This window comes from Sarcophilus harrisii, chromosome 1, assembly GCF_902635505.1.
Source record: "Sarcophilus harrisii chromosome 1, mSarHar1.11, whole genome shotgun sequence".
Lineage (NCBI taxonomy): Eukaryota > Metazoa > Chordata > Mammalia > Dasyuromorphia > Dasyuridae > Sarcophilus > Sarcophilus harrisii.
In genome coordinates, this window is record NC_045426.1 from 687,770,641 (window position 1) to 687,795,750 (window position 25,110).

Below are 25,110 nucleotides of genomic sequence, written 5' to 3' on the forward strand. Positions count from 1 at the left end.
AGGAATCACTGGATTCTCTGAGACATGATAAGATTGTTGTAGGACTTGAAAACCCTCAGGAATCATTGGATTCTCTGAGATATAAGACTGTTACAGGATTTGAAAATCCTCAGGAATCATTGGATTTCTGAGAAATGATAAGACTGTTGCAGGACTTCAAAATATGCAGGAATCATTGGATTTTCTGAGAAATGATAAGACTGCTGTAGGACTTGAAAACCTCAGGAATCATTGGATTCTCTGAGACATGATAAGATTGTTGTAGGACTTGAAAATCCTCAGGAATTATTGGATTTTCTGAGCAATGATAAGACTATTGCAGGATTTCAAAATCTGCAGGAATCATTGGATTCCCTAACACATAAAAAGACTGTTGCAGGACTTCAAAAACTTACATGGATCATTGGATTCCCTAATATGTGAAGCAATGGACAATAGATTGGTTTTGGACTATCTCTTCACTACTGAAGAAGGTGTATGTGTGACTGTTGTTTACATACCCTCCACTCTAGGACTTCTGGAAATCTTTTACAACACCATGTTGATTTATATTGTTTATTATATCACTTCTTGCATATACAATTCATGTTTGTTATACCACGTTGAGCCTGCACCGACTGTGGGGAGAGTCATCACTAATAGTCTGTGCGTTATTGCTATGTGCTTGTGTAATACCTCCCATGCTTATGGGTTTGTGCATACCTGTTTCTAATAAGACCTTTCAGCCCAGAAACCTGCTAGCAATCCCCACTTCCCTTTGGTGCTTTTCATTTCCTTTCTGAGAAGTTGAGCAGGTGTAGCCAGTGATCACCTCCTTTTTGGTGTTTTCACCTCCTTTCCTGAGAAGTCAGGGATAGCTGTGTTCTAAAACAAAAGAAAGCGGGAGATGTAAAGGGCTGAAAACTCTGAATATGTACACTGGAATCAGACAACCGAGCACTTAAGGCTAATTACCTATTGGACAATACTCTATTAGCATATGCTTGGAAAATGGCCCTTCTCACTATTCTGTGCTGGCTCCATCTTTTGGTGTATAAAGATAATTGTAGGAGGGATTAGGGGGTGGAGTAAGACAAGCCAGAGTCACTTGGGCGGTAGACAAAGAGAAGGAAGGTTGTGGAGATCCTGTGTCCATCCAATTCACTTCTACCCCTAAAGACCAAGAATAAAGACTAAGGACTTTTGCTTATCTTGACTCTAGTTGATTCTGGGGTATCTAGGGTGCTAACTCAGTCTTCACAGATGGGCATTTATTTAGTTTCCAATTAAACTGTAGAAATGAAACTTAAATTAAAAAATTGAAACCCACAAGGACATCAAAGAATAATCAAGGTGATCTTCCCCCAAAAGAATGTAAGCTCCTTGGGGATAGGAACTGGTTTTTGTGTTCAGGGATGGTAGCTTTTTGTTCTTGTCCTTCCCCTTCTAGAATGGAAACTCCTCAGGGACAGGGACTGGCTATGTAAATAGGGTGTGTAGGTATAATAGGGTATAATAGGGTGGAATAGGGTGAATATTCATTTAGTGTACTTTCTGTAACATCCAATTAATGAGAAATTGGAGAGGGACTTGTGTTTCAGGATAGGGAATAAAGTATTATCTTTGGAGTTTCAAAGGTCTACTAATCTAGGTACTCCTTCTTGTAAGAATGTGAAATAAATCTTTCCAGTAAGTAAGTGGAGTTTTTGGTAAGATACTTTGTTTCTTACAAACGGGGCTTGTCCAGGATCCAGACATTATGAGCTGGGGGTGGCCCCTCTCAAAACACCAGGAGATGCATTCATTAGTAGTTGATTCAAATGGTCTCGTGGCTTGCCTCTGAGTCCCTCACTCATAGACTGTCCAAGATCCCGGTACCATATTTTTTAGGCCACTGATGAGTCCAGGAATCAGGAAGGGAATGAGATAGATTCTATAGCAGCCAAGTAACTCTGCACAGACCAAAGGTAAGAATGTGGACTATCTAGTATTGCCTTTGGTGTCTGGGACCATCTTACTGGATCTGAGGTGTTGGACAGATTGGTAAAATGGGAAATTAAATGGCACCAAGGAGTAGGAACCCCTGGGACATACCCCTTATAGTCCTAGAAGAGAGGGGATGTCAGGAAATATAGTGTTGAGTAAATTTTAGTGATCTGGGATCACTGGAGTGTGGAGATTTCACATTGTAGTGAAGGAAGGGTCTGCACAAGAATAAAGAAACTCTAGAGGAGAGGCAGTAAAGGGTTCTGGAAGAAAAGAGGTTCTCTTTACTGTACTAGAAAGAAAAATGAATTTAAAAGCAGTTTGTGTTTGTGTGAGTGTGTGTTTTATCTATGTTTCAGTCAGCTGAATTATAAAGGTAAAGATCTGGCCATTTTGGGACTTAAAAGTGCTGATTTCGTATCTTTGTTTTAAATTTCTATTTGCCTATTAGGCATCTTTGATGCAAAGTAAGCTGAATTTTTCTTAAAAGTTAAGCTTTCAAGCTTCTCTCCCTAGAAGGAACTGGGAATGACCAGGGCCCCTGCATGTGGACTTACATCCAATCCAGCCTCTCCAAAGAACGCAGGCTTATCCCAAACCTCACACTCTGGAGTCAGTCTCAATTTCTCCCTACATCTTTTAGCCTTCCAGAATTCCAATATTCTTCTCAGGGGACTCTGGATTCTCTAAAAGGGTGTGATCTATCACCACTTGGCTTGCAGAAATTTAGGGAAATCCATTTTTGCTTTAAAATCTTTCTCCCTTCCATTATTGAAGCACTCCACATCGGTTTAGGGAAGAGTATAAAATATAGGTGGGGCAGGAGTGGGGGGAGATAGGAGCCATTGCCATTTTGCTCTCAGTAGTCTCCATCTCAGGACTCAGATTGTTTACTGCCATTTCAAAGATTTCAGGGAGTTTAAAAGAGTGACATTTTTTAGGGAGAAGAGGAGTTTTGTTTTTTCCCCCCCAAAAAATGTCAACTAAATTTCTGTATGTTTAAATTTAAGTGGTATATGATAGAATTATTTTCAATTGATGTATTTGAGAATAAGATTTTAGAAATATGTGTGCCTTAATACTGAAGTATTGCTACTAGAAATTTAAATCTATATTTGTTTTGATTTGAAGTAAAAAAATGGGTATTAAAGTTCTGGTAACTTATCTAAAAGGTCACATATTCATATCTCCTAATTAGATGAAATATATTTTAAGTACAATGTTGCTTTCTAAATTGTATATTGGGCAATGTGCAAACATTTTATGATCTATGCTTTAAGATTTTATCAGCTCTGCTGGATATATGTTTTGCAAAATTTGGTCTAAAGTTATTCCAATATTACCTGTATTCTAGAATTTTTTTTTTTTTCTGAAGCAATTGGGGTTAAGTGACTTGCCCAAGATTACACTGCTAGGAACTATTAAGTGTCTGAGGTCAAATTTGAACTCAGGTTCTCCAGACTTCAGGACTGGTACTCTATCCACTGCACCACCTAGTAGCCCTTATATTCTGAATCTTAAAGTTTTTCTTGCTTTCTCCCTTTCAAAAAAAAATATATTTAAAGGTAGAGTATATAAAATTTTATAGAAAGTTAAAAAAAAAAAAAAACCAAGGAACAAGAAAGGTTTATTATAAAATTGATAAGATTAAGAAGGTGGAAAGTTTATTTCTTCAGCCTTGCTAATCCTGTTTTATAAATGTTTTGTAAATCTAAATTAGGGAATTGGATAGCTCCTCCATTGCTAGATTAAGAGGAAATTACAGCTAATTCTCTTTGACTTTTATTTATGAAAATAGTAAGATGGTTAACTAAGTTATTTGGAGTTAATCTAAAATTGGTAATTACTGTGGATGGAACAAGAAGGATGAGATTAAAAGCCTTTATCAGTTCTCCTTCATGTATGAAGATATGCAGCACCCTTTTTTCCCCTTTCACAGATTGGGAGAAGTTATCAAACAGCACAGCCCTACAGAAGCTAATAGTTGGGGTGGGCAGCAATCAACTCAGCCCTTTCTCTGGGCTTTCTGTCAACTGCCTTTAATTTGTAAGCTTGCCAATTTTCTTTAAACCATTGGTGTAGGAAAGTCATCAGCCCTGAGAAATGATAGGGATGAATACAGTTCCCAAACAAGGAATGTGTTTACTAAGAATCTGTTTGTTTATTATGTAGAAATGTTTCCTAATGATTGGTCCTTCTTCCCTCAAAAGAATGTAAATTCTTTGGGGAAGGGACTGGTTATGTCATGAAGGGTGGAGATTCATGTCTTGTATCTTCTGGAACATCCAATTAATGGGGAATCAGGGGAGGGACTTATTCTTGGGGATAGGAAATAAAAAGATGGAGTTTCAAAGGTGTGTCTACTAACCTAGGCACCCATTCTTGCAAGAATGTAAAATAAATATTTCCCGTATTCATCTATGAGTCAATGGAGTTTTTGGTAAGATATTTTGTTTCTGGGAAAGCTACTTGGTACAGTGGATAGAGTACCAGTCCTGAAGGCAGGAGGACCCAAGTTCAAATTTGGCCTCAGACACTTAACACTTCCTGGCTGTGTGACCCTGGGCAAGTCATTTAACCCCAATTGCCTCTGGGGGGAAAAAGATATTTAAAAATATATATTATAATATACATAATAATATATAAATTATAATGTATTGCATATTTTTACATATAATTTATATTATATAACTTATATAATATATACAATATAAATATATATATAGTTTCTTACACCCACATTAATGAAATTCCAGATAGAAATCAAAAAAATCCAGAGGAAAAATGTCCCTTTGTCTGCAGAAAACTACAAATTCCTGCCTCATTCCTTATCTTATTTTCATTAAGGATACCTTCAGAGTGTACATAGACCATTCCTTCATAGATATATGAGAAGGTAGCCAAATGTTCTGGTAGTTGCTAGATATCTTTTTGATTAAAATAAAATATCTGTAATCCATGGGATCATAGTTTCCATTCAAATAGCACTTTTCAGTTTATAAATCTTTGCCATACAGTTTGCAAAGTGCTTACTTTATAAGGTAGATGGTATAAATATCACTCCCCCACTTAACAGATGAAGCTGAGAGTGATTTTACCTGTAATTATAACTACTAAATGTGGAGGGCAGGATTAGAACCCAGAATTTCAGTCTGATGCTTCTTGACTTTCTTTGTATTCCTGGAACTTCGTGCAGTGCTTGGTACACAGTAGGTACTTAATAAATACTTCTTGTTGATTTGATTTCATGTAGAACTTAGCATCCACTGTATGATGTTCTATGATATATGATAGCTCACTTACTAATAGCACTTTGGATATTATATTTGGATATATTCCTGTATATATATGTATATGGAATGTATTCCAAATGGAATATATCTGGATATATATTATGGTCAAGTCCATTCGATGGACAGCATTTCATAAGGAGAGATCCTGCTCTTCATTATTCCTCCCACCCTCAGCCCTTAGGCTTATTACAATATGAAAAGAAGGAAACCTTTCCCAAGCCAGTTTTATGTTTCCCCCAGATCTGTCTTTTGTACAAAGGGGAAAACAAGCCACTTGGAAATGGCTTAAAGTGAAACATTACTCACCATTGGTTAAGTATCTCCTGGCAGTGATGTTCCTCGCTTTAAGTGGAAAAGTGACTTTAGGGCAAACAGAGTTTGCCTGGACTCCTTGGTGCATTTATTCACTTACCTTCTACAAAATGGTGCTCTTCCTCTGCTTATGGGAGGCCAAGCCAGGCTGGTGCTGCTCCAACATGGAGCTGAACTAGCCAAAGAGGAACATTGGACAGAGTCAGCGGGGAGAGAGTGGGTGGATGAGGAAAGTGTCAGGCAGCCAAGACTAACACAAGTAATTAATAACTAAGATTTCTATATTTTAAGTCTATCACTGACTGAACTTTATTTTTTTAAGCCTTGGTATATATATTTACAAAATGGACTCAAGATTTCCCAGTAAATGAGATGTCAAGTCAATATAAAGTTAGCATAAATAACAGTATTCTTTTGATATCTTAGCATAATTGAAGACAGTTGGCTGCAGCTCCACAACTAGGGAGCGGTGGTAAGAGTTGTGTCCCAGGGTAATTAAATTTATAGGTTACTGAAAACACTTGCAGATTGAATTTAGCACCCAGTAATAATCTTAAAAACAGCAGAAGGCTTGGACCTGTGATTTCATTAGTGTAATGGGGTTTTGCTCCGAACATGTCCGTGTGAGAGATGCCAGGAGCTCTTTTCTGGAAGAACACATTCTGCATATACACCTATCATGTTGGGGGAGCTGCCTTTTCCACTGGCTGTGTCTCCTGGAACACTATCACACTCTTTTTTTGGATGGCTTCCCTGTAAGTCATCCCTGCGACCATCACCAAGGACTTCCTGCCCCTTCCTCCTCCTCTTAAGCCCTGTGGTCCTGAGAAATGGGCTCCAGGTTTGGTCTGGTGCAGGGCCTGAATCTGAGCAGGGCAACTTTAGGCATCCAGGCTGGGTATGGCTGGCAGTTCAACAAGGAAGCTTCCCCTGCTGCCACCTACCCTCCCCACAAATGAATTAGTCTTCTATTTTTTGGGAAGCAATTGGGGGTAAGTGACTTGCCCAGGATCACCCAGCTCGTAAGTATCTGAGGCTGAATTGGAATTCAGGTCCTCACTGAACTAGTCTTTAAAAAATTGATTTGAGGGTATGTTTCCTAACCTTTGCCTGAGGCAAGGAAACTACTCTGCTTTACTAGTTCCCTACACTCTTCTCTCTCTATTCTTTCTTCTTGAGGCGGGAGTGGTGCATCTTTGGCCCTGTTCCCAAGGGCTTCCTTTTTTAAATTTTTTAATAATTTTAAATTTAAAATCTTTTTTTTTAAATTTAAAAATAAAATTTAAATAATAATTTTTAAATTAAAAAAAATATGATTTTACAGAGTTAAATGACTTGTCTAGGGTCACACAGCTTGTGTTAGGTGTCTAACGCTGTATTTGAACTCAAATCCTCCTGACTTCAGGGCAAGTCCTCTATCCACAGCACCATGTAGCCATCCCTCTTCTTATATTTCTTGATGACTTAAAGTGGTCACAATTCAGCTCATTATTTCTGTAACACTAGACCCATCACTTTCCATATCACCAATCTTAGTGTCCTATAAGCTTCTTAAGGCTGACTGTAAGCTCCCTGAAGGCAGAAACTAAGTGTTTTTTGTCTTTCTGTCCCTTGTATGTAGTAGGCACCTATTAAATGCTTATTGTTTGATGTAAACAAACATTAAGTGCCTACATGTGCCAGGCACTGCACTAAGCACTTTACAAATATTTTACTTGATCTGCTAACCTTGTTGGGCCAGGTGGATAGAGCACCGGGCCTGAAGTCAGGAAGATTTTTTTTTATTAGCTTACAGACATTTATTAGCTGTGTAACCCGAAATCATTTTACCCTGTTTGACTTAATTTCCTCATCTGTAAAATGAGCTGGAGAAGGAAATGGCAAAACTACTGCAGTGTCTTTGCCAAGAAAACCCCATACAGGGTCAGGAAGAGTTGGACATGACTAACTCAAAATGACTACTCAGAGATATCTCAAAGTGAAGAACAATTAGAATCTCGCCAGAAGCAGACAGTCCACTCACCGGAGTCTCAGAGAGAGAAGAGACAATTTTTACAGATGCTGAGAGATCATTTAAATGGTCAAAGAAAAAAAATTACAGGGACTATTCACCCACCTATGTCTTGTTAATCCTTCTAAAATCATTGGCAAACTGGACCTTTATTCCTCTATTTGTCTCTGTAATATAGATGGGCTTTTGTGGCACTAGAGTCTTGGTTAAGAAAAACCTGTTTCAAAAGAAAGAAAGAGTCTGTTCTGCTTTTAAGACTAGCCAGTTTGTAGCCTTCTCCAATGTCTCCAGACCATTAGTCAGATTCTTCTCTAAGCAGTTCTCTCTTCAATGTTTTCTCTTGGAAAGTCCTTGTTCTTCTTCCTAGAGTCTAATGATTAAACCCTTGGTGCTGAGTCTTATTCTTCCGAGAAGTCCTCAGTTTCCCCGTTTCACCCATGGTAAAAGTGTTATAAAGTGTTACAATATTTGTTACAATTCCAAGCTGTTAATATAATTAACATAATTAATATAATTAATTAATAATTAATAAGTGTTACAATATTTGTTACATTCTAGGCTGTTTGTGCTCACTCAAACCCATGTGGTTGGCTTATTCCCAGTGTTTGCTCAAGCTTCACTGTTCACTTTACAACTATTTTAAGTTCTTTATCATGATATTTAAACAAAGAATTTCACTTCCCAAACCCATCCATTTACTTCATACATTAAAATCTTAATGGTAGGTTCCATCTACTTTAGTGATTTTATGAGAAACCACATAATCTCTCACGCGACTGAACAACAAAAACTTTGTTGGGAGCCAATGTGGCGCAAGGGATAGAGCTGGAAGTAGCATCAAGTAGAATGAGGGCTCGAATTCTACCTCTGACCCTTCCTAGGCAGTCCCTGAGCCAGGCTCTCAATCTTAATTCTCTCAGCTCCAGAATAGGGATGATTTCTATATTCTCTCCTTCATAGGATTGTTATAAAAAAAGTGTTCAGTAAACCTTAAAAAGCTGAGTAAATGAAATTTGTTGCCAGAGATACACAGTTTTTGGAAGCTGGATGGCAATTTATGATGTGATTCACAATTCTTTACCTCTTGAGTTCACAATCTGACGTCAATGACTTTATCCTAAAGATACCCCCAAAATGGACCTCTCTACAAAATTGGCCACGGATATTATTTGCTGTAGCAAAGGTTATGTGTTCAATAATTGGAACATGGCTGAATCAGGGGCCCTATATTAGTGTTCAGTCTCTAGATGGAGAATATCACCTACTTTGGGATGCATTTCCAAGGAACTTTAAGATCTGCTCCTAGCCCCAGAGGACCATTATAGATATCAAGCCATCCATTATCTTCATGGCTTGAGAGGGGCAGGAGACCAACCGTGAGTCAATACCATAAGGAAAAGTTGTAAACAGAAGAGAACATTCAGTTTGTCAAAGATCCACACCCTAGAATTTCATCAATTTGTAACCTCAAGCTGAGACTGCAGAGATTAAGGTTGACTGGTTGGTTGGTCACCTGCTTGCTCTTCAAACTTCTTCCCCCACCAGGAAAGAGGCTGGACCAGAATCTACTCAGACCATGTTTGTCTCCACCAACCAGCTCAGGAGAGGGCCTTACCTCAGTGCTGATTCCTCCCCAACCCGTCTGGCCAGAGAGGGAGACTTGTTGCCTCCAGGGCAATACACCTGGCTCTCTCCAGTCCCTTCCCTCTTCCTGGAGCCAGAATGGAGATTTTTTTATTCCAGCCCCACCCAGTTACAACAATCAACAGATTCACTTTTGTCCAGAAATAATGGCCCCAGATTCACACAGAATTCTCTTTCTGATCTTTGGGGTGTTTAAAGAATTGCTAATAGAATGTCAAATGAGTTAATGTCCCTCACTCACTCTCAGGTTAAAGAAGAGTTTTCGCTCTTGTTGGTCAGAGATTAAAATTTTTGCTCTAAACTAGGAAGAAAACTTTTTAGTCTCCTTCCATGTATCTAGAAGATCCAAAGCTTCTGACTACAACTAAAATATACACAAGTAAATTCATATGTAAAGAGAAGACAAGCACCAAATAATAAAACAATTGCAACAGAACAGGGCAGCTAGATGGTGCAGTGGATAGAGCATTCATCTTAATAAGTTCAAAACCAGCCTCTGACACTTACTAGCTCTGTGACCCTGGGCAATTCACTTAACCTTGTTTGTTTCCCTTTCCCACAGGTAAAAGGAATTGGAAAAGGAAATGACAAATCACTCTAGTATCTTTGCCAAGAAAATCCCAGATGCGATCACAAAGAGCCAGACTGACTGAACTGAGTTTAAAACAAAAAAACATGGAGTCCCTATTGGGCAGAGAGAAGGACAGTTTTCCTAGTTGTAAGGAAGGATTATGGGAAGCAGAAGCCACCCAGAACTTCTTTAGTACCCAGGAAGTCTTGAGCTTCGTGCAGAGGAAAGGTGCTGAAAGGTGTAAATGTTCACCAAAGGCCAGTGCCCAGCCCAGTGCAAGGTGAGCAGTTGGAGTCCGAATGGGGCCTGCTTAAGGAGTCATCTGTCTGGATTAATCCACCAGTTTCCCTGGCTCTATAGTGACTGGGACCTGGTGAATTTACCAACTCTGTCCACTTCCTCCCCTTTCCCTGTGTCATCACTGCCTCCATAATTGGCATCTTTTACCCTGATGAATTTCCTTCTCTCTTTAGATTTTAGTTATTTGCCAGATATATGTTTATAATGCATTTTTGCATTATAGATAGATAAAGAATAGATAAAGATAGGTAATAGATAAAGAAGAACTGCCTTTTTAGCCAATTCTGAACTGATTTAGGAAAGGCTTTGTGGAGGGGACAGGATTTACCAGGGACTTGAAAGGAGCCCGGGAAGCCAAGAGTGAGAGCTGGGGAGGGAGAACCTACTTTGGAATTTGGATTTGGAAAATCACTTTGACCGTATTGATGAATGGAGACCGCTGAAAAGCTTATTGCAGTTGTCCAAGGGAGAGGTGAGAAGAGTCTGAATTAGAGTTGTGTCGTTGTGAGTGGACAGAGAGGGACAGACTTGAGAGACTGTGGAAATGAAGCAAGATTTGACTCGATTGGTCATATGGCGTGAGCACCGGCGAGGAGAAAACCCAGACTGCCAGCCTGGCTGACTGGGAAGGTCATGGCACCCATGATGGTAACATTTGGTTTGAAGGAGCCTTATTTGGGGCAGGTGGAGTCAGAAATGTCTTCAGGAGATTCAGGCAATTGGTGATATGAGGCTGGAACTCAAGAGGGAGCCTAGGGCTGGATCTATGTAGGTCTAGAAATCATCTGATAAGAAATGGAAATTGGGTCCAGGGAGCTGTGGAAAAACTAATAATGAAAAGAGAGGGCCTAGGACAGAGATTTGGGGAACATTTGCATTGGCTGTTTCACTCTCATGCTTGGAATTCATTTCTTATCTTTGCCTTCTGGGTTCCCTGGATTTTTCCAGCTAAAATTCCACTTTCTGCAAGAAGCCTTTTCCAATGCCCCTAATCATTCATACCTTCTTTCTGAGATTATTTCCAATATAGCCCAGCTAGGATTTGTTTGTACAGTTGCTTGCATGTTATCTGGATTTGAACTCAGATCTTCTTAATTTCAGGATTTAGAAGGAACATCAGGAATCATCACCACCTAATAACCCATAATCCAGTATTTTTGTATTTTCCTGTATTCTACATTTAGCATTCATGTATTTTTCCTCAATTGATAGATATAAGTAGAATAAGTAGTCCTGATTACTGTGAACAAGGAATTTATCCTAAGGGTTGCATTAATTGACAGTTCCTTGACTTTTCACTTTGGGACCTATTACCATAGTTTACATTTAATGATTCTTTTGAACAATGAGAATTAGAATAATGCGATCAAATTAAAGAAAAAAAATTTAATGTTACAAAAAGGAGTCGTGGTCAAAACTGAGGGGCCATTAATGATCCACCCCAAACCTTAATTTTTTTTTTTTTTTTTTTTTTTTTTGCTGAGGCAATTGGGGTTCAGTGACTTGCCCAGGGTTACACAGCCAGGAAGTGTTAAGTGTCTGAGACCAAATTTGAACTTAGGTCCTTCTGACTTAAGGGCTGGTGCTCCATCACCTGGCTGGTCCTCAAAATTTTAAGAATGAGAGGACCTAGACCCAGAAAAGTGAAGTGATTTTGCTCATGAAAGGGAGAGATCAAAACTCAGGCCTTCTGATGCCAAATTTAGTGTGATTTCTGTAATTCCAACTCTGTTGAGACTCACTCATATCAATCTCAGTTCCCTCATTTGCAGAATGAGGGACTTGAACGAGTTGAGATCTCTGAGGTCCTGCCCCCACTACTCTTACAGATCCACCTCTTAGAGAATGAATGCTTTTTTGGAGAATTAGGATGTCAGGAGTAGCAGAGGAACTATGTACTTCCCGGACTCACTAAAAGGTCTAAATTTGAGAACTCTATTTGTTTAATCTGCTTTTTATATAATACAAGGCATTTCTAAAACCCATCCTTGCAGTTGCTTTTGGAAAGTTCTTGCTCCCCCTGCTGGCAACAGGCAGCTAGAAATTTTAAATACCGAAAGATTGCTCAGTTACCTCGACAAAATTCCATTTTCCAAAACCAAACTTTTTGCCGTGGGGGCAGCTGGTCCATAAGGCCTAGTGCTTAAAGCGTGCACGAACCTGCCATTCCCGGGGGTTGTACAGAGAAGGCACAATATTCCCTCTCCATTTCCAACTGTCTTCTAGTGAGGAGGGACTAACGGGCTCCAGCTACGCTGGTGAAATCTTTTAATTAATTGCTTCAGCAGCTGGAATTGAGGGCGAACACAAGCTTCAAGGGGAGTATCTCAGTTTGCTTCTCTGGTGACGGGAACTAAGCCAGCGGGTGCGGAACAGGCAGACTGCCCCCCCTGCCGTCACATGTCCTTGAACATATAGTACTTGTTTCTCTTGTTCAGTTTTCTAATATTAGATCAGCGAGCAACAGAGATGGAAGGATCCAAGTAATTACAACCTTGCCAGCTCCAGAAGGTCAGTGTTAGCGAGCACAGGAGCCACATGCTCTGAGCCCAACAGTGACGTCTACAAGGGGCCAGCCCTGCTGAATGAGGGCACCTCACTCACCCTGGGACCCTCCGAAGGGAGAGAATGAGCATGGCAGTGGGGCTACAGGTTCTCCATGTGCAGACCTAAACTTGACTCCATTCTCCCCCAGGCATGTTGTGTAAGGGAAGAACTGGCCCCTAGTTTGGGAGGTGAATTTGAACTATAATTCAATTTTTATCTTTTTAGCAAATATCTCTTTGCAAAAGCTAATCAATGTCAATTAAAGAACTCACTAGCTGGGGATACAAAAGGGCTGGAATTTCTAATCCTATCATTTATGTGCCACATGAGCCCAGAAGGGGTACAATATTTCCCACTTGGAATAGGTTGGTATGGCTGGAACCATTTCAACTCTAATGAAATAACACCCCAGGAGCCAACATTCAGATCCCACAAAGGCGATTTTGTGCTTGGTGGGAAAATGACCTGTGGGTATTCCCTCCTTTGGAGTCAACTTTCATTCTTTATGAAGTCCTGAGGTGATGTTTTCTTTTTTTTTTTGCTGAGGCAATTAATGTTAAATGACTTGGCCAGGCTCAAACAGCCAGGGAGTGTTAAGTGTCTGAGGTGGATTTGAACTCAAATCTTCCTGACTTGAGGGCTGGTTGCTCTATCCATTGCGCCACCAAGCTGTCCACCAGGGTGATATTTTCAACAAAGATGTTGAACAAAAACCAAGACTTTACAGGAGAAAGGCAGATTTGGGAAGTGAGAAGCTGCCTGAGATGATCACAGGACTGTAGATTTAAAGTTGGAAGGGACAGGGCCTTTGAAGTCATCCAAACCCACCCTACCTTTGCCCAAAGTCTCAAAACAAAGGTAGCGAGCAGAAGAGCTGGGATTGGCCCCTAGGTTTTTAAACTCCAATTCCAATGCACTTTCCACTCTCCTTCTCTGTCCCTTAAATCACAGCAGACAAGGAGTTTTATCCCTTCTCTCTTGACAGAGAAAGGGGGGACTGGGAGAGAATATTGCACATACTTCTAGAGCAAGGTCACTCTATTGGTTACTTTTGTATGTATGTTTTTCTTTGTAAAGAGTAGGTTCAATTTTGGGAAGGTGAGAACACTCTGTCCTGGAATGATGGATATAAAAACAAAAGGTATCAATAAAGCTTAGCAGTTTCAAAAAAGATGATGCCTGAGAACAGAAATTACATGTTCCTGGCTAGATGTGAGGTATAACTAACTGACTAAGGTTTACAAATTGAATCACATCTCTGTCAAAACAAAGCAGAAGTTATCTGCCTAACAGAGAGAATAAGAAACAGTATTGGACGTGGAATGTTATAAATCTTTTTTTTATTATAATTAAGCACCAGCTTAACATTGCAAAAAAATCTCAGTGATCCTTAAACCCCAACATTCTTAATAAAGGGCTTTTCCAGTAAGGACATGTCTCCTCTTCCTTGGTATAAAATTTTATGAAACAAAGGCCAAGAACTGTGTACATCTTGCTGCCAAATGTTGGATGCTTCTGCAACGGGAATGACTGCACAAGATCCGGTCACTGCCCGGGTCCTGAAAGACTCTTGTTCATGAACTGCCTCTTCACAAAGCAAGTCCACCACTAATAAAGGCAACGGGGAAAAGAAAGGCACAGTCAAAGCATGACGAGGCAACTCATCAATATAAACAACAATATAAAATATGACTTTATCAAGTCCTATTCTCTTCACCTCTTTTCAGTATTATCTTCTTAGAAAAAAGTTTCCAATCTCACCCCCCCATTGCCTTGGAGGACCAGCCCCTTCCCTCTCCCAGGGCAGTGCTCGGCACCCCAAGACCATTTAACTTAAGGTGCAGGGACCTGTGTCTTTACGTCAGACTCCAAGCATCTGCAGTGGTGGAGGGGTGGGCCTTCCCTCCCCCCATGCAGTCTGTAGGGCCTCCATAACTCAGTATTTGGGCTTCCAGACTCCTCTCCCCTCCCCTCCTTCTCCCCGCCCCCAGGACAGTCTGTTCTGAGTCTCTCTGAGCTCAACAAGGCTAGTCTCAAACCACGAATGTACCGCCACGCCCACAGTCCACATTTTTTGGTATTTTCCTGGTGCAGGGGACGTCCCAGGAGAACCAGGCAGATCAGCAACTGCCACAACTTCTAGTCTCAGGAAGCCCCTGAGGCTGCCAGAGGTAAAGGCTCCCATCTAGTGCCACATGACCAGAATGTAATTCAGGAGGCTGTCCCTTCTCTCTCGTACACCAGGCTGACTTTGTATGCAGCCAGACCTAGAATCACTGTGTGTGTGTGTGTGTGTGTGTGTCTGTGTGTATGTATGTGACCCCTTCTTCCTCTCAGCTCCTCCACCTCACCTACCACTAATGGAAAACCCAAGAAGAGCCATAAGGATCCAGAAGGAGTAGAGTGTTTAAGAGTTGCCACTGGACAAACCTTGAAGCTGAATTACCATTTGGACGGAAAATGTGTCTCACCTTGCTCGGTTTGTCACTCTGAGGATCAAAGACCTTCTCACAAAGCCTCAGGCCCGTCTCTTGCCGCAGCTGCTGTAAGTAGGCCCTCATCACTTCTGAAAACAAACAGCATGGAGAATACTAGATGAATGTAACTGGGACATGAGCCATGAACACTGAGACCTTATTTTGGAGGTAACATGTGGTTATCCATTCCCAGAGATTACAATAAACATCTGTTGGGAAAGGATTTTCATTCTGGCTCATCAAATCTGTTATGCTGAAAATTCCACCAGTCTTGTTGCCAAAACTTACGTATGACTTTTGTGCACATGATTAATAAAACAAGCTGAATACTAATGGATACATGTTCAATCTGTGTGCAAAATATGTTTTAAGCCAGCTGGAGCATGAACCTTTCCAGCAGGAACAAGTTCAGGCCTCCTTGGGGAGAGAGACACCCTGTTCTTACCATCTTCTTGCTTATTTGCAGGTTTGGCATAAATGGCATTAAGAGGAAAACCCGGCTCTCCAGGGATAGGAAAATTAGTGATTCCCAATGTATACATTTCTTTCTCTCCTTGGCTTTTTGAGTTGCACTGGAAAACAAAATTCAAAAGCATGTGTTTTACAGGACTTATGGTAATGAGATCCACAAAAGGCTATTCAAATCTCTAAGTAACTAAAAGCTCACCATAAGCATTTACATCAGCAAACACTGATTTATACTCAAAGAAATAGCCTCCTACTCAGGGACCTTTCCAATAACTTAGAAAGACCCTCTCATTTCATGCAAGAGCCTAAATGACTTATTTAAGACACAGACTCCTCAGGATGTTACTTCCTCTGTGTTATTCTTTTTGATCAGCTCTTCCAGGTTTAGAGACTCCCATTCAGGCTTTCTTACAAAACTCTGGCTTCTTCAAGTCAGGAGATATCTTTTATTTGTCATTTGACTTTGAAGTAGATGCAAGATCTAGCCAAAGAGTTGAGAAAGTACACTTCCCTCCTCTGCAGGCATGGGGGAAATGGGTATGGGAGGCTGCATGTGCACTAAGGATCAGTTTATGTGCTGGTGAATTGGGCTGAATTGTGACCTTTTTCTTTCTTCTGTTATAAGAGATGGCTCATTGATTAGAAAATAGGATTTAGAAAGTAAGGTACTATTAAAAAATACAGAGAAACAAAAATCACACTTATCAAGGAATATAAAAACTCATTACAGATTCCCATTAATTTCCCCTTGATGCAAAGTCAACTGAGTATGATTACCTTCTGGAGTTTCTTTAAGCATTCAGAAATGTAAAGAGTTATGTAGATCAATGTCCTATCGGCTTCATTCTACAAAGTAACAGAACAGAAGGCAGTCAGGCATTGACTTAAAATAGAAAAATAAATGAACTTTATTTTGAAATGTTTCTAATGCCTAGCTATTAAAAATGAACCTAAAGGCAGTAAAGATCTCCTTAACTGTAATATGATAAGAAAATGAAGGATGAAAACCCAAGTCACCAAAATTCATTCTTCAAATTCAGATACTTTCAAAATCTGTGTTCACTTCTGCCACTTCTGGGGAGGGGTTGGCAGCCTCCATTCTGAGCCTCATAGTTTCTCCTTCCATCCCTCTCAGCCCCCTCCTGCCCATTTTAAATCGAAGCTTGTTTCCCCAAGGCTTCTGAGGAATTATGAAAGCAACCTCCGTCATCCTGCAGAGGTGGGAGATCACCATTTCTGAGGAACTCAGAGGTTCCCTATATATTTGGCTAATTCTGAAAATGCTATTTTCTTCAGGAAACCTACCAAGAGCAGGAACATTTCTGATTTTCTATGGAGGAAGCATTTATTTCACATGTGACTCATTCTTGAATAGCTAGTCCCACCGCTTTGCCTGACCAGAAGGAAAATGTTGAAAAAGCTAATGGATGCTGACATTGTGCAACAGTCATTCAGCCAAGTTTTACTTTGACTTCATTTGAAAAACAAACCAGTTCCCACTTCTATTCTGCCTATTTGTAACACATGGGATCTTTAATGAGAGCAGGAAGAAGTTCATAATGCTTCAAAAGGTCTGTGATTATTATTAGCATGGAGACTCACTGCACTGCTGCAGGCTGCAAGCCCTCCCCAGCCCAGGAGGTACTTTTCTTAAGTTTATGGGGCCAAAAAAACCCACAGTCAGTTGGAGATCAGTCTTCTGATGTTGCCCATCTCCCCAGTAAGCTGGATTGGTCTTGGGATGTCTGTTCTCAAAGCCGTTCCAGTTCATTAGAACTACAAGAGCAGAGCTTTGGAGAGCCTCATGTCACCTTCACACCAAGATGAGGCATTCAAGTAGGAATTATGTAATACAGGAAGGAAGTAATATTAGAATCCATCTGGAGTATAAACACATTACTTAGAATTGGTATTAAACATCTAAAGTGTTGTGATCACATGTTTGAATGAGATTCTGCATCTAAAACTCTGAAAAATTTTTAAATTCTACTTTGAACACAGGAAGGATAAATTTTGACTTCAGAAACTTCTTAAGTCACTGGTTGCAATAAACATTTTAATCCCACCTTCAACCTCCCTTCCAAGTAAATAGAATTCAAAGGACTAGAAATGCAGGGATGCGACTGAAGTATTGCCAATAATATTAAAATCTGTAATTTACCTTAATTTCATAGTTTTTGAAGAAGACATTGGCTTTGAAATAATAGATAGCTTCATCCACAATATCTGTGTCTTTTGCTATGCAAAAAGCAAGAGAAAAAAGAAAAATTAACCAGCCATAAGACAGCATTATTATGTGTCTGTTGGACGTTTTTAAAGAGAAGAAAAGATAACATGATTATGAAAAGCCTTGAAAAACTTACATGCCGAGTGAAGCATGCAGAACATTGTACACAGTATCAATCAAATTATGTAATTATCAACTGTGATGGACTCTTCTCACCAATGCAGTGATTCAAAACAGTTCCAATAGACTTGGAATGGAAAATGAGAGAGATTCTCATTGAGAGAAAGAACTATGGAAATTGAATGTGGATTGAAGCATATTATTTTCACCTTTTTTAGTTTGTTCATTTTTTAATTGTTTCTTTCTCATGATTTTTCCCCTTTTAGTTTGATTTTTCTTGTACAAGATAAATATGGAAATGTTTAAAAGGAATGCATATATTTAACATATATCAGATTGCTTGCTGTCCTGGGGAGGGAGGGAAGGAGGAAAAAAAAAAAAAAAAGAGAAAAAGTCTTACAAAAATACATGCTGAAAACTCTTTTTACGTATATTTGGAAAAATAAGATACTGCTGAGAAAATAAAACTTTTAAAAAGGGTAGCATCTATTTTGCGCCTTAGAAAATGAACTTCAGTTATGATCTGTAACAATTATGGGATATAGAAACATAATCCTATAAAAAGACAGATTTAAAAAAAATATGTGCACATGTACTCTGAAGTAGCCAGAAGTCTTGAAAAGCCAGAAATACCAATGCAAAAGAAAGATTTAGATACAAAATTTCTTTGACCATTTTGTTCTTTTCAGTTTCTCAGTATTTTAAAAGCTCAGAATCCTGGAGCCTTGATACCAAGCAGGTGGTTTCAGCAATACCAAGAGAGTTAATCTTTTTAAATACAGTATAGAATCTTTTATTTTGTGGAAGAAATGTAAAATGATCCCACAGCCTGCATATCCTGGAAAAAAAATTAACTAAATTGTATAGAGGAAACTGCTGCTGGCAAAACTCCCCAATTCTTCCCCCTTAAAACACAGGCTCTAAGTTGACTTCTTCAGAGCACAAGGATGCACTTGGCAACTAAGAATCCCTGGGACTATAATTCAGCAAAGCAAATAAATGGTCTTTCACTTCCCACTTCTCATGTCATTCTCCTATTCCCTAATTGTCAAGCTAATTTGATTCTAATCCACTCCTGGGGAATGAACTGATGGATTGCTGTGATCCTGAGGGGCCTCTACTCCAAATCCTTATTCAAATTCCTCGGGTCTCCACGGTGGCAGCTCTGTGTAGCTGTTGGATGCTCTCAAGAATACTGGAAGGATCTGAGACTGTGATGGTAGAGAGCCAGCCCTTCCACAAGCTGCCTGAGGTTGATGATCTCTCCAAGGTCAGAGTGACAGTGACAGAGTGACAGAATTTTAATTTGGTTCTTCTTCACTCCAAGCCCAGTGCTATCCACTCATCTGCCTCCAATTCTGCACCAGTACTGATGACTTATTTTTTATTCAATATACTAAAATGGAATTTTAGTGGCCCGAATTTCTCCCTCACAGAATCTGGCTTGATAAACGTGCTTTGCAATTTTTTTATGTATTATGTTCTTTTATGTGCTCGCTTCCATCTGTTTCCTTTTCCTGCATCTCAAAATTTATTAAGAGAGATGACTCATTGAAATACATTAAGCTTACAGAGCAGTACACTGATGTTGAAACTAAAATTAAACTTAAGAGGAGTTTCAAGCTAAGAAGCCTGACAGAAAAAACGGTAAGAATAAGATGACGATTGTAACCATAATATTGGAAACAAGGAATGGAGTGCAAACCAGCAGACAGCAGAACACTGCCTTCCATGTTTCATGGGAAACTCAATGCTTCAGAGTAGATCAGGACAGCACTTGAACAAAGCAGGGCCTTTGAGGCACAAAGCTACGTTTCCCAAACTAAAGAGCCAAGAAGAGAGAAAATATTTTAAAAGATGAAAAACCACCATTAAATTAACACTGGAGCTCAGCAACATTAACAGGAGGCATCTACAAAACTATCCTGAGCTGAGCTGTGATGCAGATGTGCGCGCGCACACACCCCCACATATGCTAACAATGACGGTCCAGGAGGAGGTTAGACAAGGAAGTGGTTTTAGAGGGCTAAGACATCCAAGTGCTAAAGGGGAAGAAAGTCTGACATAGCAGCAGTGTACAGAGCAGTCTGGATCATAAGCTTTTTCTGGAGTCAAGCTGTTACTCTTTCCTTCCAACTCCCAAAGAAATTTTGAACAAGGAGATGAAATAAGAATAAAGTCCTTAATTAGGCAGATGGAATCTAAAAATCATCTTCACAGGTCTGGGATACAGAGTCATTCTAAGCAACCAGAAGGTGCAAATAGCAGCCCAGCAGAGCTAGGAAGAAGACAAAAAGTTTCCACATTCATGATTTCAAGATCAAATGGTTACCGTGTTACCTCCCTCCACACAACTACCTTTTTGAAAAATGAAAGAATATAAACTTACTTTCTCTTGGAGCTGGTCCTTTAAATTGACTCCTAATGGGCAAGAGGGCCATGTTTCCAATTAGCTTGGTGTCAGGGTCCATGAGAGAGGAGTGGTACGCCTGCGAATTCCACCATGTCAGAAGGCAAAAGGGGCAGGGAGATAAACACCAGAGAATTACACTGAGGAGGCGGCTCAGGGACCACCTGGGAGAGCTTGCACCTGAGCAAGAACCTCCTCGCCAACACCTCCTGTCTTCAATGATAACCTCTACGGGGGAGAAGGGAACAAGCATTTATGTCCCACCTACTGTGTGCTGAGCCCTGTGCCAAGTGCTTTACAAATGCCTCATCTGATCCTCAGCAATCCTGCTATAATTATCCCCACTGTTGGGGCAAGAAAAGCTTAAATGACTTGCCCAGAGTCTTGCAGTTCCCAAGTGCCTGAGGAAGGAGTTGAACTCGGGTCTTCCTGACCCTAAACCTTGAGCTCTGGCTCTCTAGTCAAAGGGAATCATTCAGCTTCAGGAGAGATTTAATTGTTAGGAAATTCTTCTCGACAAAAAACCTGTCTCTTCACCCCTTCCACATCTTTGACCAAACAGAATGAATCTCAGACCTCTTCCACAGGACAGTCCCAAGGGAACCAGCCTTCTTACTCCCCACCCCACCCCCCTCCAAGCTGGACACTAATAATCCTCCTGATGGAACCAAATGACACACAGGTAACGCTCTTCTGGACGCTCTCCAGGAAGGCAGTTACTCCTAAAACACAGACCCTATTCTCTCCATGCGCAACACAGCCCAGCTTTCCTCGACTCTCCTGGGTCAGAGGTGCCATGACTCACTAACTGTATATAGAGTCTAAAAGAACATTACTTTTTGGACTGCCGTGTCACCCTGGTGATTGATGACTTTGTGGTTCACTAAAAGCCCCAGATCTTCTTCATACAGTGCTTTATAAGTTTTATATGAAGGCCAATGATATATCACATTGAAGAAAAGGGGACAGCCCATCCAAGAGAAAGCTCCGTTGATATTTCCCAGCTCAAACATTTTCACAGAAAAAAGATGATTGCGACCAGGAAAAAACGTTAGTGATCATGGAACCAAAAGCCCTGGAAGGAGGATCACAAAATGGTCTCACTGGCATTGGTTCCAGTCCCAGCTCCAACCCTGGGTGCCTGGATGCCTCTGAGCATCACCTGTAAAATAGGGACCGTGGGGCTGGGAGCTAAAGGGGACTGAATAAGCATCTGATTCAAGCTTGTCCTTTACATGCACCTCTCTCATTCGGTTTCTATCTGCCTGTGTATAATCCTAGTGGTCGGAGCAGAGCTGGGGAAACCTTCAGTCGCTACAAAAATAGGCAAGTGTCATTAAGGACGGGAGCCCCGGAGCCACTCTGAGTGAAGAGAAGGCTGGAGGCGGGAGGGGGCTGGGCTGCAGAGAAGGGTAGAGGGTGGGAGCAGAAGAGGAAATCTGGCACAGGACAGAAGGCTCCAGAAAGGGAATCCCCGTCTCGGCCCCCAGAGTGCCCCGAAATGAAAGGGCCGAGGGACAACCTCCGCCTTTGTTTCCCCGAACGTCCCCATTGAAGAGCCCTGTGGGCTGGCGGGGCCTCTAAGCCCCTGCTCTGGGCAGGAGGAACCCCTTCCCACCAAACGCTGCGGCTGGACCAGGGATCTCTGCGCTCCCGGCCTAGGTCTACCACCCGCGCTGGGCCTCAGTTTCCCCTCTTGTCAAAGGGAAGAGCTGGGGCTGGGGCTTCTGGGCGTCGGTTTCAAAGCCACTGCCCGGAAGGAAACGGTCGGACCCTACCCTCCGCGGCTTCAGTTTCCCCGAATGTCGGATAACGTCCGTGGTCACCGAGCCCCAGCCCACACCCGCCGCCCTAAGGGGGGGGGGGCCGCCGGCTCCCGCTCCGGGCCTCAGTTTCCCCAGTTATCAAAAGACGAGGCCCACAGGCTCTGCATCCGCCGCCGGCTCCCGCTCCGGGCCTCAGTTTCCCCGCTTGTCCCGCGGGAAGGACCGCCCTCTCCCAGGGCCTCCGCTCCAGACCAGACCGATGGGGTCCGGGTCCTCCGCCGCCGGGCGCCCCTTCCCCCTTCCCCCTTCCGGCCGTCCCACCCCGGCCCCCTCGCACTCCGCAGGGTCGCTCCCCTTCCGCCCCGGGACTCTCTGCGACCCTTCCCCGCGCCTCACCGGCATCTCGGCGGCCGGGCCTGGGCTACTGGCGAGCAGAAGGGACTGGCTCCTGTCAGAGACCCCGGCACTTCCGGTCTGGCGGCCGGGTGGGGTCTAACCGGAAGCAATCCGGAAGAGGCGGGGGCGGGAGGAGGTCGAGTTTCCGGTGTTGGCGCTAGGAACACTAGAGGGAGCCGGAGAGTCAGGGCCGCGATGCCGGACGCTCTTACGTTTGCGCATGCGCAGAGGACTCCAAAAGCGCGAGCAGGCTGCGGTGCGGTTCCAAGGCTCAGCTCGGGTTACAGTGTCTTCTGAGGCTGCGCATGACGAAGTCGTGGGCGTGGCAGGGCGAGTATTAGCATCCATTTTATGTAAATCAGCCTTGCGGAGGGCTTGCCCTGGGAAAAGAAACTTCTGGCTCAAGTCATCTCTCTTGGGGATGGGTGACCTCTGAACCTCAGAGTTTTTTTTTTTTTTTTTTTTTTTGTTGTTGTTGTTGTTGTTTTTTTTTTGCTGAAGCCATTGGGGTTAAGCGACTTGCCCTGAGGCACACAGATTCGAGCTCAGGGCCCCTGACTTTAGGGCTGCTGCTCTCCGTGGCCGGCCCATGGGGCTCAGTTTTTTCTGCTGGAACAAGAACGGTTTATTTTCTTATTTTAAGAAAATCATTAATCAGAGAAATGCAAATTAAGACAACTCTAAGATACCACTACACACCTGTCAGATTGGCTAAGATGACAGGAAAAAATAATGATGATTGTTGGAGGGGATGCAGGAAAACTGGGACATTGATTCATTGTTGGTGGAGTTGTGAACGAATCCAACCATTTTGGAGAGTAGTTTGGAACTATGCTCAAAAAGTTATCAAACTGTGCATACCCTTTGATCCAGCAGTGTTACTACTGGGATTACATCCCAAAGAGATTATAAAGAAGGGAAAGGGACCATTATGTGCCAAAATGTTTGTGGCAGCCCTTTTTGTAGTGGCTAGAAACTGGAAACTGAATGGCTGTCCATCAGTTGGAGAATGGCTGAATAAATTGTGGTATATGAATATTATGGAATATTACTGTTCTGTAAGAAATGACCAACAGGATGATTTCAGAAAGGCCTGGAGAGACTTACATATACTGATGCTGAGTGAAGGGAGCAGGACCAGGAGATCATTATATACTTCAACAACAATACTATATGATGACCAGTTCTGATGGATCAGGCCATCCTCCGCAACGAGATCAACCAAGTCATTTCCAAACAAGCTAATTGTACAATATTTCAGAGTCTGATTCTTTTTGTACAGCAAAATAACAGTTTGGTCATGTATACTTATTGTGTATCTAATTTATATTTTAATATATTTAACATCTACTGGTCATCCTGCCATCTAGGGGAGGGGGTGGGGGGGTAAGAGGTGAAAAATTGGAACAAGAGGTTTGGCAATTGTTAATGCTGTAAAGTTACCCATGTATATATCCTGTAAATAAAAGGCTATTAAATTAAAAAAAAAAAAAAAGAAAGAAAGAAAATCATCGTTGGAGAAGAGGAGATATTTTGTATCCAATTGGGGCTTTGATCTCCGTGGTGCAGAAAATACAAGAGATCAAAAAGTTTGTAATAAAAATGGATTTTTAAAGAGTCTGGCGCGACGCGCAGCGGGACTGCAGGAAGGGAGAAGGCGGGCTCGTTAAAGTTGCCAAGCTCCCTGCCCCTACCCACTCAGGCAACTTAGTCCTGCATGTAGGCACCGACTCTACACAAGGGGTTGTGTGGGGCTCAAGGACAAAAATGTGACATTAGACACCCTTGATCTTCCTGAGAATTGTGGGGGTTTTAATCTTTATAATGATAGGAATAGCTCCTGACGTCCCCCCATCAGCCCTAAAATCTAAACACAAATGATTCCTGTCTCATCACCCGGTACTCTGTGTGTGTGTGTGTGTGTGTGTGTGTGTGTGTGTTCATTTTCCCAAGACTTGCTTTTTTCATCTTAAAAATGAAGGGCCATTGGGTAAAATACAAAAGGGGGTCTTGGAGTAAATAAGAAGTCAAGCCAAAGAGCTCTAGGAAAATTGGTGGAAAGCGTATGTTTTTGATAGATGGAGTTAGGCCTTGAGGAAATGAAAAGATTTGGAAGAGAGAAAGGGAGTCCTTTGGAGAGGGGGTATCGTACCCCCGTATCACTTTTCTAATAAGTGTCCTCAGCTCACAAGAGCCTCCATGTGTGTTTTTCACTGTTTATTTGGAAATGTATGATGTGTCTTGACTGCAGGACAAAAACATGTATCATATTCCTATGCAACAATGTTTTCAATACACATTTAAAAATACAATGTTATAATCTGTAACCCTTTAATCCAACAGACCAGGAGGTTATTAATCTGGGCTCTGTAAACTTTTATAATATTATGAAAACATGTTTTAGTGTTATTATGTATTTTATGGATTTAAAATAATTATCTGAAGAGTTTTCATTACACTGCCAAAGGGATCCATGACACAAATTTGATATAGACTGGCCATTATATTATCTTGGGATAAAGTCACAGAGGATTTAATTTTTTTTTTAAGTTAGTTTAACATCAACTTTTTTGGATAAAAAAAAAAATCTAGAACATGACTCA

General features: G+C 41.4%; 1 protein-coding gene across 1 annotated transcript; it reads right to left on the minus strand.

Moving 5' to 3' along the window:
• Positions 1-13,964: 13,964 nt before the first annotated feature.
• On the minus strand, positions 13,965-22,623 carry ARPC3 (actin related protein 2/3 complex subunit 3). Its single transcript, XM_031948564.1, has 7 exons — positions 22,508-22,623; positions 20,325-20,424; positions 17,750-17,826; positions 16,366-16,434; positions 15,566-15,692; positions 15,115-15,209; positions 13,965-14,251 (listed from the first exon to the last, which is right to left on the minus strand). The coding sequence occupies exons 1-7, from the start codon at positions 22,511-22,513 to the stop codon at positions 14,189-14,191; spliced, it is 537 nt and encodes a 178-aa protein (XP_031804424.1). The 5' UTR covers positions 22,514-22,623; the 3' UTR covers positions 13,965-14,188.
• Between the last annotated feature and the right edge of the window lie 2,487 nt (positions 22,624-25,110).

What these genes read in the sequence shown, in the direction of transcription:
- ARPC3 (XM_031948564.1), bottom strand. An exon ending in TGCAAATAAGCAAGAAGATG is followed by an intron (nt 15,210 to 15,565) that starts GTAAGAACAGGG and finishes GTTTGTTTTCAG; the next exon opens with AAGTGATGAGGGCCTACTTA. An exon ending in AGAGTGACAAACCGAGCAAG is followed by an intron (nt 14,252 to 15,114) that starts GTGAGACACATT and finishes TGCCTTTATTAG; the next exon opens with TGGTGGACTTGCTTTGTGAA.